The following is a 14,694-nucleotide window of genomic DNA, read 5'->3' as shown; positions in this document are numbered from 1 at the left end:
CACAGGGTCCAGGACTGAGCCTCCCCAGCAGTCTGTTCAGTCTCTGTCTCCTGAATCCTGTCTGCTCACAGCAGGCGAAGCTCCTCCGATGTGTTGCGGCGTCCGATGTCAGCCACGTCCGTGAACAGCATGATGCTGCTGGATTAGCACAGCTAGCTCATCCATCCCCCGGGGCTAGATCCCACGTTCCCAACAACGATGGATGGAAGGACAGGTCCACGTCGTCACCTCCCAGCTCACATCCAAGAACCAGCACGTTGTCCTCACCTCCTCCTCCTCAGCTTGAGGGAAATCATCAAGCCCTACACTAGTTAGCATTGACATGCTACAGACAGCTAACAGCTAATTTCGCATGTAAACAATGCAGCCATGGTTACATGTAGGATCTCCAGACAAACACAGGAGAAAAGTAGTAAAAAATACCGCCGAAGCCACAAAAAGTTTGGTGTCCGTGACCGACAATGAACCATACAAAGTGATGATCCACTCCAAATACAAAGATGACGAAAAAGAGACGAAAAAATTACAAAAAACGGACAAAGACAAGAGAGCTGCAGCAACAGGCAGCTACTTGGGTAGCGCCTAGCAACCGTTGCCAGATGAATGAATGATGCGCTTCTAGCGGTAGCAGCAAAGTTTGGCAGCTCTCTGTTATTACTCTGCTTTTTTAGCTATATTTTTATCTTTAATTGTTTCTTTTGCTAATTTTTGCTCAATACTGGACTTTTTTGACAACAACTCATGGATTTGTCTGCTGGAAGGAGAGTCTATTCAAGAGAGGAGCTTCTTGCATTACGATGGAGCAAATCTGGAGGATATCACCCTATTCCTGCTGAGATAAAGAAGCCTTTCCGAGGATGTCGTGCTGGTGCAAAGTTAAAGGCCAGGAGATGGAGATACAAGCCCTTTCTTCCTTCAGTCATCATGGGGAATGTCAACTCTCTGCCCAACAAAAAGGATGAACTAGAGATACTGGTGAAGACACAAAATGTATACCGTGAGTGCAGCCTCATGTGCTTTACTGAGACCTGGTTGAATCAAAACATCTCTGATTCCTGTGTGGATATCCCTGGCTTCACGCTGATACATCTGGACAGAGACACCAAAGCTAGTGGCAAGTCAAAAGGTGGAGGACTGGTTTTATACATCAATCAGAGATGGTGTAATCCTGATCATACTACAGTCAAGGTGAAGATGTGTTCTCCGGACATTGAACTGTTGGCAGTTGGGATGAGGCCATATTACCTTCCCAGAGAATTCAGTCATATAATAACAATCCTCGTGTACATTCCACCCAAAGCAACTGCTGAAGTTCCATGTGATGTTATCCAAGAAACTGTTGCCAGGCTACAGACTCAACATCCTGAGGCTCTCATAATAATATCTGGAGACTTTAACCATGTTAGCCTCTCCTCTTATCTCACTGGATTTAAACAGCTTGTTAATTGCCCAACCAGAGTGAACAGAACACTTGATCTTCTATATGCCAACGTCAAAGATGCATACAGTGCCACTGCATTACCACCACTGGGCAGGTCGGACAAACTGTGGTCAAACTTCAAAAAATTAATACATCTCGTAGAAATGTTTCTCACATCTGATTGTTGTGGTAATTTAAAGATATTACTTGGCTGTCTTGTATTCAGGTCCTCTTTTTCTGAAAAGTTTCGTTTTCATTAGTTTTACAAGGTTAAAAACTAGGCTTTACATAATGTTTAACCATGATTGACAGCTGCTGTTCTCTGTTCCAGGGATTGAAAAATACGTCAGGAGGTAAAGTCAAGAAGTGATTAGACTCTTGAAAGAAAAAATATTTTTTTTTTTTTGTCACCCAGCTCCACTCAGATTCTCCCAGAATCCCTCATCGTCTCTACTGCGCAGACTCTGGCTGCACAACTGCTACAATGGCTGCACCTGTGATGGGGAAATGATAAATGGTGGAACCACACTGTCCACTCTATATACAATCTAAGACTTGGGAAGTGGGACATCCTATAGCTGTTGGTGAGGAGGCTCAAAGCCAGCCTCTTGTTTCGGCAGTTTCAATACGGCTGCTGCAAACACTTGGCTTGAATACTCTGCATCAGGAACAGATGGGTGACATCACAGAGACTGTGTCCTAATACTATCGAGTCTTTGGCAGGGGTTGGCAACCTTAAACCATTAAATGAGCCTTTTGGACTCAGTTTCCACAAAAAAAACCAAAACACTGGGAGCTGCAAATCCTTTTATGAGGATCAACACTGCTCATGCATATGACATATGTTTTGTTTTTTTTGTACAGCGATTGTACGTCAGATGTAGAAGATATCTCCTTCATCTTCACACAGGGTTGTAAGCTGTCGTCTGTGGGGTGTTAGCGATGTTTGCTATGAACATAGTCTGTGGTGAAGATGATAGATTTATCCATGCATGCCTTACCTGGGGTCTAAGAGCTTGATAAACACATGACAATTGTGACAGTGTGCAACATGTGGCGAATTGTGAGACCCGTGGGCAGGCAAATACTGGCTTTCAGCAATTGTGAAGCGTATATTGAGTGACAAAAAAATTACGTGTTGTATTTGAAAGTTACAAGATCACACTCATCCTTAAATTTAGTATTACTATGTCAAAAAAAGGAGAAAAACACTTAGTTTGAATTTTCATTATTTGTTTTCTAAAGTCACAGGGAGCCGCAGCGGAAGGATGAAAAAGCCACAGGTTGCCAACCCCTGGTACATGCTACTGAGTCATAATTTAGTACAGTAAAAAAAAGTGTGTTGGAGAGTGAGATACTCTCACAATCTGCCCTAGACACTAACTGTTTTTAAAGTCTTGACATTATTCCAAAAACCTTTCCTGGATTCAGCTCCTTGTATAAACTTTGAGAGTTTTTGTTTTCAAAGCCATTGAAAAATGTATAAACCATGAGGTCACAGCTTCTAACCACAGGCCTCATGTCTTCTCTGTGAAAACTATGGAGGAAAAAAAAGTCTCCTGAGCAGATTCACTGACAAGGAATGTTCCAGAAGTTCACACCCACATGGCTGAGGTACCTTTCTCTCCCTCCCTCTGTCTCCAAACAGCACAACCCAAGTGTTCAGAGACTACTTTTTGTCCTGTGCACCAACCCAGGGGTTAATGCAGGTAAATATAACATGTTTGATTTGTCAGTTTGTCAGCTATCCAATTACATAACCAGCTGGTATGTGAGTAAACAGCTGCTTTAAGGTTGGAGACCTCCGCCCTTAGAATAAATTTCATACACACAACAGATTGACTGAGTTTGACGGGGCTCACGTGTAAAGTTCCCTTTTAGACATTTCCTTTTAGACCTCGGCTCGAACCACTTTCTTCCTCCTGATAAAATCACTGTCAAAGAGGTTTCCAAAGCAGCTGCTTTTTCCGGAAGTGCTTTTCAAAATAAGATAGCCATTCTGAGAACCAGGAGCAGAGAACCAGGAAAGCAATACTTAGTAAACTTAGCAGTAGCTGATAAATACATTCAATTTGATTAATTACAGTTAAATATATATCACAAGTTTTACTTGTGTAAAATTTAGCCCTAAATCATTTTCTGGACATCTTCAATTTCCATGTTTATTTTGTAAACAGCCTCCTTTTAATTCAATATACCATAATAAAAGGTGGATTTCAGTCTTTTTTTTCCCAAGACCCCCATGCCTTTCTGCAGAAATGCCATAAACTTCCTGGTTAATTATCATCATTATTATTTTTCGTACTTATGTTTTAGCAAGCATCCCATTTCTCTGTATTAGTTTTTTAATTGATTGATTGTCAATTTTTGGTGAAAAGCCCTTTGTAACTGTGTTTTTAAGGTGGGATACAAATAAATTTATTAACATTAGTAATTATTTCTTTAGAGCTTGACTCATTTGTCATGCTAGAGTTACCAAAGTTAGCATGATATAACTTTGTAGTCTCAAAACAGAAAAAAAAGATTAGCAAATGCTTATTTATTTACATGTGAAGATATTCCTTTGGCACTGCTTCAGAAGAAGAAAAATTAATTGTTTAATAATGAAATAATAATAATAATAATAATAATAATAATAATAATAATAATAATAATAATAATAATAATAATAACACTTTTATTATTATTATTATTATTATTATTATTATTATATTATTATTATTATTATTATTATTATTATTATTATTATTATTATTATTATTATTTTCATTATTATAGAATCGTGGGTACATTATACTACACGTTTTTGATTATTATTTCCCCACAGTTTACCTGCACGTTAGTCAACCTTTTATTTGAGAATGCTTTTATTTTAACAGCATAATCACCTCACTTCCTGTTTCGTTCCGCGCATGTACAACGACTTGACGCTTTCTTCTCGCTTCAGAAAACGACTGACTGTTGGATACTTCTCCGTCAGGTCGGAGGAGGATAAGGGAGGAGGAAGAGGTCACTTCGGCTGCGGACACTGAAGGAAACGAGCAGTCAGTTCCAGGTGAGGCATCCAGAAAGTGTCACTCCGTGACCTGTCGAAGGAGACGTGATGGTGAGATGCGCGCGCGGAGAGAAGTTGGTGTGAACTGCTGCAGAACTTTTCTGACCCGCCCGGTTTTAGTTTAGTGCAACTGGCTTACCAGAGAGCTGTGCCAAACTGAGACCACCTTATTTTTTCTTTGACGCAGGATATGAAACAATTCAAAAACAGTTTGTCGTCTTACAGTGAAAAAGCCTGATTTATATTTTTCATTTGAATTTAAAAGAACTGAAAAGAAGCAGTCAAGATGAAGTTACTTAACACAGCCACTCCTTTTTCACTCGCTGCACTGCTACAACTTATTTTAGTGCAAACACAAATATAGATAAATAAATAAAAGATGATTCGAAAACATAGAAGGATCATTCTACCAAACTGTTTCACATTAAGAGTTGGAATTTGAGTGAAATTTATATTATTTGGGATATTTTCTTTTAACCATATTTATGTTTTGATCACCAGATCAAAAGAGGCAAATTTTAAAAAAAGAGCGGTCAACTTTCATATTATATTTCAAACTTTTCTCAAATATCTTTCCTCTTGTAAAAGTTGTCACCGCCAAAACACAGAATTACGTTAAAAAATAATTATTTCAACCTATTCATTTTTTTCTGTTCTGCACAGTGCTGAGATTTAAAAAAATATATATATATATGTGGTATCTGCATCAGAACCAATTTAAGTGATTTTTTTTTAATACTGAAATTAATACAATTTTTTTCTGGATGTATTCAAATTTACATGCTATCTTTCCTTGTACAATGTATTAAGTTGATCATAATGACCCTCACAAGTCTTTTTTTTTTTTTTTGCTTAAAGTACCCAAACAATCAACCAGTCATTTGCATAAACTCTTGTTTAATAGAACAGCTGTTCATTGTGACTCCACTGCTTTGGTACTGACCATGCTGTTGCTGTAGTTGCAGTTGTACTTTGTTTGAGGGTGGCATTGTAATCACTTAATTCTTATTTCTTTTGCTTTACTTGAATTTTTAACATGTATTATGAATGAAATGAAACACTTATTCATCTTCAAAGAAATAAAAGTGGCTTCATCTTCCAAATGAAATGGTACTAGGAAATTCTGACCTTGTAATTGAGGTCACAAGTATGGTGTACAGTCAAACTTTTTTTTTTGTATAGTCTGTATAGTAGTCTAATGGGTACCATGGCCTACACACCTCTTTAATGGACATCATGATCAATAAACAGGGTCCAGGGTTGTTTGCTTCTCTTGTTGAGGACCATGGCCTGTGTACTAGTCTCTCAGTCTCTCTGCTGGACTTTTTGGCATTTTGGTGTTTTATCGCTTTGTTTTAAAACAAAATGAAATTTAAATCAGATTTATCTAGGTATGGCACATGTTTCTGTGTTTAATATTATGTAAGACTGACTCTGATCAAAAATGCAGGTTATGTTGTCAATACTAAAACCAGTATGTGTTTTGGTAGTGACTGTTTCCGTAGTGATATTCTTTTGCTATTTGTTGGCATAACTCAATAATGCTAGGCAGAACGTGGCTACCAACAACAATAGTGTAAGAATCAAAGAAGACAATTTAATTGCAGGGCAAAAATGTGTTTTGTAATGAAACTCCTTATAACCAGTCATTAATTTTCAGACTTTGTACTTAATAATGTTTTAAATTTTTCACCACTACTCTTTAAGTTTTGGTAGCAACCTGAAAACTTGGGCCAGGATTTTTTACATAAAGACATTTGATTTGAAATCAATCAAAATCTTTCAAGTTTTCTGAAAGACAAAAAAATCTATTAAAATAGAACATTTAGGAAAATGGCAAAATCATTTAATCATCATTTTCAGGAATTGAGATGTAAGAGTTAGAGGTTGGGACAGCTACTTCTCATTGGAAAGTGACATTTATAAGATGATTTTATATATTCAGTTAAATAGATCATAAAAATGATAAGGGGAGCAGAAAGAGGAAATAAAAGCGCAATGCCTTTCCCTGTTCACAGCATGAATCAGATAACTTCACTTTCCCATTGGATGTAAAAATATTATTACAATGATAACGGAGAATCCGTGTCAAATATCTGATATCATCAACCCTCAGGGTGCATGAAACTTCCTCCCACTTCCCTGTAGAGGCTGTGGCAGGGGGAGGGTGTGGGGACTTTCTCCACTGTATCAATGTTAAGTTCTGTGACTTTGTGTGAGACAATTCAGAAAATTGCCGAACATTAAGTTCCTGCCTGTGTGTGCACAGACCTGCCCATCATTTAGTACTGCAGGGCCTGGAGCAGCACCTCAGAGACCTGAATTCACAGCATACTTTCTCTAATATAGCTGCATGTGTAGCAATAGAATAATGACGAAAGTCAAGTTCCTGTCTGTGTTTGTGTTGTAGTCTAGTCTAAGATACAGGCACAACACTTTGTAGTCAAAACACAGCTTAAACCTCAGCTACAGTGAGCAGAGTCAGTCCATAAGAAGGCTTCAATCACACATATTGTGTTTTCCAACTACAGTAACTATGTTTTAAGTTTAGTTCTGTAGTAATCTGTCTCCTTCTTAAGACAGCCCTGTCTGAGGGAGATACTTTTTGGGGTCATGGAACTTTGTAGGGTGTGCCCAGCAAGTTGAATGTCACTGATTGGTGGAACAGCCACATTGTTTTTATTCCCTCCTCCCTCTATCGACAGTAATGATGGACTTGGTTTAGTACCTCCTAACTAATGGTCTTCTCTGAATCTGACAGTGTGAATGTGTCTCTGTCAGCTCCTGGTGTTCCAGTTTAAACAGTGACCCTGTAAACTGGAGACCTTCAGCTGAACGTGTCAGAGGATATCCAGTTTACACCAGCTGTTCAAACTCAGAGAAAGTCCTCAAAATGCATGCTGGTTTATTTTTATATGGAAAAATCAAAACATTCTCATCATAAAAACTTTTAATGATGATCTGAAGACATTTGAGAATGATGCAGCCCTCTGAAAGTCTTCAATCAACAGGGTCGCTCTCTTAGCTGGAACACCATTGGATCCCTCACGTCTTCATGGTTCAGATGGTTTGTTTAACAGCTGTTCAAACAGAAGAAAACCCTAGGAATGGATCCTGGTTTCGTTTTTTATATTTGTCAAAATATTCTCAACTGATACGTATAGACCCATTTACAACCTATGTTGTCATTAGACCTCGGCCGATAACAAATTTTCAATGAACAATATATTTTCCCATAATTAGTGATGATAAACGATATTATTCACAAAAATATTTTGAGAACAGATTAACCACTAATATAAAAAAAAATAGATATCATAAAAATGCAATAACCCTTTTCAGATGCAATACACTTTTATTTCTCTTGAGCATTTTTTACTAATGTAAATGGAACATCAATAACTTTCAAACATTCCAAAAAAAAACCCATTAAAAATAAAATGGTCTCTCAGTTAAAAATTGCACTTGAAATGCAGAATTTCCTTTTTGATGTAGCAAACTACACTCTGTGTCAATGTAAATTCTCACTCATCCAGCTCAGTTATTGTTAACGCTCCAAACCAAAGAAACTGGACTGTTCAGAGTTTGTTTTTCCTCCCATCCATGAGGCTTCATCAGCTTCATCCCACACTACAAAAACAAACACGAATGCACATGGCGACATATTGAGTCCATTTCATTTATTGAATGATTAATTGATTTGTTGACTATCATCCCAGGCCTAGTTGTCATAAAGATGCATTTGGGCAATGGGGTTTAGCGCCATTCATTCAGATGAGTTATCATTCATTATCAGTCATGTGGTCATCTGTCAGAAACTATGCTACACCACGGAGTCATCTTCTTACCAGTTCGAAAGGTTACAGAGCTACATGTGTGTGGAGTTAAGAGTGACAGTGTTAACTGGTGACTCTCACCCAAACATGTCAGTGAATGTAAACTGATAAGTCACCAGTTAACAGGGTCTCACTTTACACTGAAACACGGGTGACATCTGAAGCTGTTATTGAATGTGTCTCCTTTATCCAACTTCATTTAACCAGGTTTGAGTATAACTAAGTAACATTAACTGCTGATATTTTAAATCCAGTTTTTACTTAGAGTATTTTAAAAAGTTGGGGTTATGGCCAAATATGAACAGTAAATAATAAAGAACTTAAATTGTGATAAACAGAAACAGATTTCATGTTCAAAGTAAAACTTCTGGATATTATTAAACTATTAACCAGTCTTATTAGCAATCTTAATATACAAAAGCAGAATTTTTCTGATAGATTTGGAGCAGTTCTCTGTTTGGACGTGGTATTGGTTCCTTTATTATAACCCAGGTCTCAGACTCGGCTGTCTGTGAGCTCACCTTTGGTTCGTGTCTTATGTGGATTTCTCCACTGAAAACACCTGTCCACCGAACCTCTGTCCACTTGTTGATGATTTCCATTCACTCATTGATTTCTGATCAGCCTGGGAGTTGTTTCACATCTGTCAAATTGGTGTTATTTACAAAAAATCTCAAACATTTTTTGGTGGTGAACACCCACACGTCTCATGAACAACCATTGTACTCTCCAGTTCTTCTGTTGCCAAAATGCACAGCTGTAACTGTTGACAAACAGGAAACATAACAGGTCTATATACTGTTGATCTAAAGAGAACGCATCATCCTGTCAATCACCAGGGTCGCTCTTTGAGCTGAAACTTGATCTATAGACTGCAGAGATCAACCCATGTGCTGCTGATAGAGGATGGTTCAAAAAGCCTGAAATCGACTTGTTAAAACAGTTTTGTAGCCAGTGTTTGTTGATTGATCAAATCCATCTGTAGTGTCATAAAGCAGGATCAAAAACACCACATTGAATATGCTCCATGCTAACAGGCTAACTGAGCCCTTCTTTAAGTGGAAAAGGAATGTGAAAGTAATAAATTGTGAGCTTAGAGGGGGGATGTGGAGGTATTTCCTGAATTTTACTCAAGCTTTTATTTGGTGCAGGTTTCATGCAAACTTGGGAGAGCAGAGAGTCTGCTTTAGCACTTGATAACCAGACAGGCGTGCCTTTTATTTCATTTCCCCTTCAAGACAGCATTCATGACCAGTCCCCCATCAATATAATCTCTCCTCTCCCTGTTTTTCAATTTATTTCTTTTCTGTGAAGCATCTTTGAGTATCCCTAATAAGCGTTATATAAATCTGATTTTTTATTATTATTATTATTATTATTATTATTATTATTATTTTTTATTTTTTTTTTTTTATTATTATTTACTGAAGCTGCAGCAGTAATATTTGAAACCCGTCTCACAGTAATCCTGTTTTTTTCTGCAGGAACTCGTCTGTGCACACTACTCAGCTCAGGACAATCATGGCAACCATTGTAATGGAGAAAATTGGGCGAGTGTTCATCAGCCTGCAGCAGATCAGGGAGGTTCCCAGGATTCTAACTGAGGCCGCACCCTCCATGCCTGGCACCGTCAGAGACACTGAAGTCCCCTCCTACTTCAGGGAGCGCCACGTCTGCACTGGTTACCGACCACTCAACCAGCACTGGAAATACTACTTCCTGTCTCTATTTCAGCGGCACAATGAGACCATCAACGTCTGGACTCACCTCCTGGCCTTCCTCATTCTTCTGGTGAAACTGCGCCAGCTCTCTGAGACTGTTGACTTTGTTAGTGATCCTCATTCCTGGCCTCTGTTAGTCCTCGTCCTGTCCTCACTGATCTACTCTGCATTCAGCGCTTTAGCCCACCTCCTTGGGGGGAAGTCTGAGCTCTACCATTATGTCTTCTACTTCCTGGACTACGTTGGGGTGGCTCAGTATCAGTACGGCAGTGCCATCGTCCACTTTTACTACGCCGTGGATGAGGGCATGCACCGTCACGTCAGTGGGGTCTTCATGCCTTTAGCGACGGTCCTCAGCTGTCTCTCCTGCCTGGGCTGCTGCTTCGGGAAATACTGCAACCACAACTTGCCGAGCTGGGTGCGCAAAGTGTGCCAGGTGGTCCCCTCTGCTCTAGCCTACATGTGGGACAGCAGTCCTGTAGCCAAAAGACTGCTGTCCTGGTCGTCATCGAGCAACGACCCAGCTATCTCCTACCACTTTGGCCAGGTGGCGTTCTTCCTCAGCTGTGCCTTCTTCTTCACCTGTCCCCTGATGGAGCACTGCCTACCTGGACGATGTGATTTCATTGGACAGAGTCATCAGGTATTCCATGTTTTTCTGTCGTGCTGCACCCTGTGTCAGATCCAGGCCTCCTACCTTGACTTTGTGGCCCGCAGAGAGCTCTACTCAAGCCTGCATGGGAGCAGTGAGGCCGCGCTCTTCGTTGGACTCTACGCTCTCACTTTGGTAGTCTGTTCTATGATTGCTGCCATCATGCTGAGGAAAGTTCAACGAATGCTCGACTCGAGGAACAAGTCAAACTAATTGATGAGATGTTGGAAACGTCAATCATGTGCTTTTCCTCTCACACTTTCTCTCATGGTTTAAAGGGTACGAGTTTAATGCTGCAACCTAGTGTTACGTAAACAGATGCTGAAACAGGAGGATCTCATTGTGATGCCCTGTGTAGAATGAGAGAGACACACAAGACACTCTTATGATGAAATATTTTTTTGATATGTACAATATCCATATTTTTAATCAGTATAGGATGATATTTTTATTGAAATACGAACAAATCAGACAACTTCAAGAGGGGGTATCTGTATTTTTTTAGTCTGTATGATTTCCCTCCAGCACCACCATAGTAGTCATAGCTTTACATAGTTCCCTATTATTAAAAAAAACAACCTTTTTTTTTTAACTATTTCGCTCACTGGTGATTTAAAAAACCCTTATTTTAGCTTCATTTAAGCTGCTGTCTCTTTAAGGCTCCCCACTCCACAACCCCCCTTCCCTCTGATTGGTCAGCCCTCTGGAGGCCTGTCAGAGCTAGACCTACAGGTAGACCTTAGTGTTTAAGGTCCTCCTCTCACAGGTTTCATGAACCAGTTTGGCAATCCTATGTGATGACCTCATCATTTCAGGAAGTCTTGAAAATCTTGTGCTATTTTTACGAGAAGCATTTGGACCAATGTACAGACAGTTTCAGAGATATCTACAGCATATGAATTGGTAGAGGTTTGAAAATCTGCACACGTGTAGTCTAAACATCCAGCATTGTGACATAGTGCCCATGGTTAAAGTATGGGAAAGCAGAATACCCCCTCTTTAAGGTGACAAATCTCTACTCACTGCATTAAAGCAGGGGTCTCAAGCTCGTAGTGTTTGCCCACCACAGCTGAAGCATGACAGAAAGCTGCACTAGTTAAGTCCAATGTGAACTCACCTATAAGATGGTCATTTGGTCTAGGGTGTGTAGATTTCACTGAAGGAAACTTAAATGGAGCTGATGGTTAAGCTGCTGCAGAGTAGAGACCAAGGGACAACAACTGGTTTAGAAAATGAAGCCTATGCAAAAGTGTAAAAAAGTTGCTGTACATCAAGGATCCGCTTGAGGGTGGCTGCAGGAAGACCAGAAACCACGTACACACCCAGCTGAAAAACGGACTTTAACGGTATTAAAAAACACATTTTCAGCCCGGTTAAAAAAAAACAGCCTGGTTCTGAAACACTGATTTTGCTATTGGCACACACTGTACTGGGGTGGATTTTTCTAACCTGGCGGTTTAGCAGATATTAGGATCATTAGAATCGTCTGTTTGTCTAATCAGAGACACAGCTCAGGTCACATGACTGACAGGTGCCCTATAGCTGTTAGGAAAGGAAGCTCAAAGCCTGCGTCATATCCAATTTGGCAGCATCTGCCAATTGGCTTCGTTTCACGGCTTGAGGAATGGAGAGGTGACGTCTATGTCCACGTTTTATACGGTTTATGGTGGAGACTTGCTGCATTGGTTACAACACCACTGTTTGTTGCATGATGGTCATTCAACAGGCCCGATGCCAGATGTGGCCTCAACAGTTGTGGAAATTAAAACGTGCAAAAAGATCCGGGTCACTTTCAAACTGCCACTTGATAGTAGTTCATAGAGATATCTGGCCTGGTGTGTTCATGGCCCAGTCTTCTGTTGAGACCAGGGAAGAAATACCTGATTTCCAAGTTGACCCTGAACGCAGCACAATCACTGCACGAACCCAAGAGGGGAAAAAAACAAACATTTGTCACACTGCCAACGTCCTCAAAATGCACGCAGTGTTATTCAACTAAACATGTGGAGCAGTATGCAAAGAACCAGGGAGCTAAGCGGACAAAGAGCTGTCAACACAACAACATGTATTCCAGAGAGAAAGAAAGGAGACAAAACAAAGAACAGGTCCAGACTGAGTGAGGTCCACCTTTAAGCCGTACCGAGGGTTCAAACTTCAAACTTGAAGTTCTTATCTTTTTCATATGTAAAACACCTGAAGTGCCCCCCTTGTGACTAGACTGTATGCTCAGCGGCCTTCAGGTAACTTGAGTTTGAGACCCCTGCACTGGAGGTTTTTGCAGTCTTGAGTTCTGCTTAAAAATAATTAAATTAGCAAAGTGTACAAGTATTTATTTATATTCTTGAAATGATCAAGTTTATTTTTAACTTTATTCAGAGTTATTTCACCTAGACTGCAACATTTTTTATTTTTAGATTTTTTTTAGTGTTTAAATTTGGAATTTTTATTATTTTATAAACACTGAAAAAATAACATCCATCATTTTAAAGAGTGATAACTTAACATCAGTGCTTTTCTCATTGTGCCTTTACAGCCAGCATTTTTGCACATTTAATGTTAAATTTAGAGGAAAGTTTGTATTTTTAGTGTCCCCTTTAACGCACACACTATATGTTTGGACTGTTTTGTACTGAATGCACTGTCTTTAGATTATATGTTTGAGAAACTGAATATTTTATGAGGGACCTGATGTTAAAGTGATTATTTTTCTATTTTAGACATACAGAATGTACACATTGACCAAGTCACTGTCCTACTGGAACTCTTGTTTGTGCCTTTTAAGTAATAGGAGAAAAATAAGTCTGAGTGTACTAATTAAAGAAATGTGTGCTATGATAGTGTTGTGGTTTTTTGTGAGGTAAAGAGCAGACGCCTCTTGAAGACAAAAGCAGACTTTTGGGGAAATGAAATTTCTTATCCTTAGACCTTTTACCATGGTGTGGTATCTTCTTTTAACTTCTTTGTCTTTGTCAAACTCCCTGTAGATACGTGATAATCATACAAGTAACTAAGGGGTGATGTATAGGGAATGGGTGGTGAGGTGAGCAGAACCCTGAAAACAGCAAATGCTACATTTTATCTTGCTTTTTTTTTTTTTTTACATCTTATGGTTAAAGTAACTTTTAGGAGATGTTCTCACCAGATTTGCTGTCCTTGGATGTTGCTCCACTTGGAGGCTGGCTGCATGAACACCAAAAACCTCATACATATCAAGCCATAAGAGCCCATCTCTATAGCATAAATAAACATGCTAAGAGCCTGGTTCAAGAACAGTTTGTATCCGAACAGCTTATTTCTCCATTCCCACACTCTGTACAAGTAGTGGATTTTCATTACTAGCTATATTTCTTAAAGGTCCCATATAATGCAAAAATCACTTTATTAAGTCTTTTAGTGAAATTTGTGGGTCTTTGGCTTTCCTCCCAGCCCACAAAATGTGATATTTAATGAGAAAACCTGCACTTAGTAGTGCTTGTGAATGTAAAATCCTGACCTAAAACAAGCTGTTTGGAATTTCCAGGGTTTGTGGACGTCAGTAATTCCCTTTTTTGAATAATCAGGAGCAAGTCTGACCTGATTGGTCCACCGGAGCAGATACCCCCGAACCCCCTCCCCACCCACTCCTCTCCCCACTGCTGGGGAGAAATCTCTCCAGCAGCGAGGGGGAGGAGTGTGGCTGTTTTTGCCTGTAAACAGCCACATGGGTCCATGCACAAGCTCCCATCTTGGAAGAAGACAAAACTAAGTGGCTAGAGTTCATTTGTGAGAGAAATGTTCCAGCTACACTCAGTAAAACTGTGCATGTGTGTGCTAGTCACTTCACGGCCGACTGCTTTTCCAACTTTGGACAGAACAACAGAGGGCTAGCGAATAGACTGGTTCTGAATCCAGGCGCATCACCAACCATCCACCAACAAACCTGGGACCCTGGAAATGTGAGTATATTCTTTTTTTTTATTCTTTTTTTTCTTAATCCCCATAGGGGAAATTCAGTTTTTACACTCTGACAT

At 39.5% G+C, this 14,694-nt stretch overlaps 1 protein-coding gene across 1 annotated transcript; it reads left to right on the top strand.

Moving 5' to 3' along the window:
- The first annotated feature begins 4,344 nt into the window (after window positions 1-4,344).
- paqr7a (progestin and adipoQ receptor family member VII, a) lies at window positions 4,345-13,469 on the top strand. Its single transcript, XM_074686110.1, has 2 exons — window positions 4,345-4,475; window positions 9,796-13,469. The coding sequence occupies exon 2, from the start codon at window positions 9,833-9,835 to the stop codon at window positions 10,895-10,897; it is 1,065 nt and encodes a 354-aa protein (XP_074542211.1). The 5' UTR covers window positions 4,345-4,475; window positions 9,796-9,832; the 3' UTR covers window positions 10,898-13,469.
- Window positions 13,470-14,694: the final 1,225 nt, after the last annotated feature.

This window comes from Halichoeres trimaculatus, unplaced genomic scaffold (assembly GCF_033239565.1).
Source record: "Halichoeres trimaculatus isolate MK-OKI-2021-1 unplaced genomic scaffold, fHalTri1.1 fHalTri1_scaffold_14, whole genome shotgun sequence".
Taxonomy (NCBI): Eukaryota; Metazoa; Chordata; class Actinopteri; order Labriformes; family Labridae; genus Halichoeres; species Halichoeres trimaculatus.
This window is presented reverse-complemented; position numbering and strand designations above follow the sequence as displayed.

What these genes read in the sequence shown, in the direction of transcription:
- paqr7a (XM_074686110.1), top strand. Translation starts at nt 9,833, where the DNA reads ATGGCAACCATTGTAATGGAGAAAATTGGGCGAGTGTTCATCAGCCTG.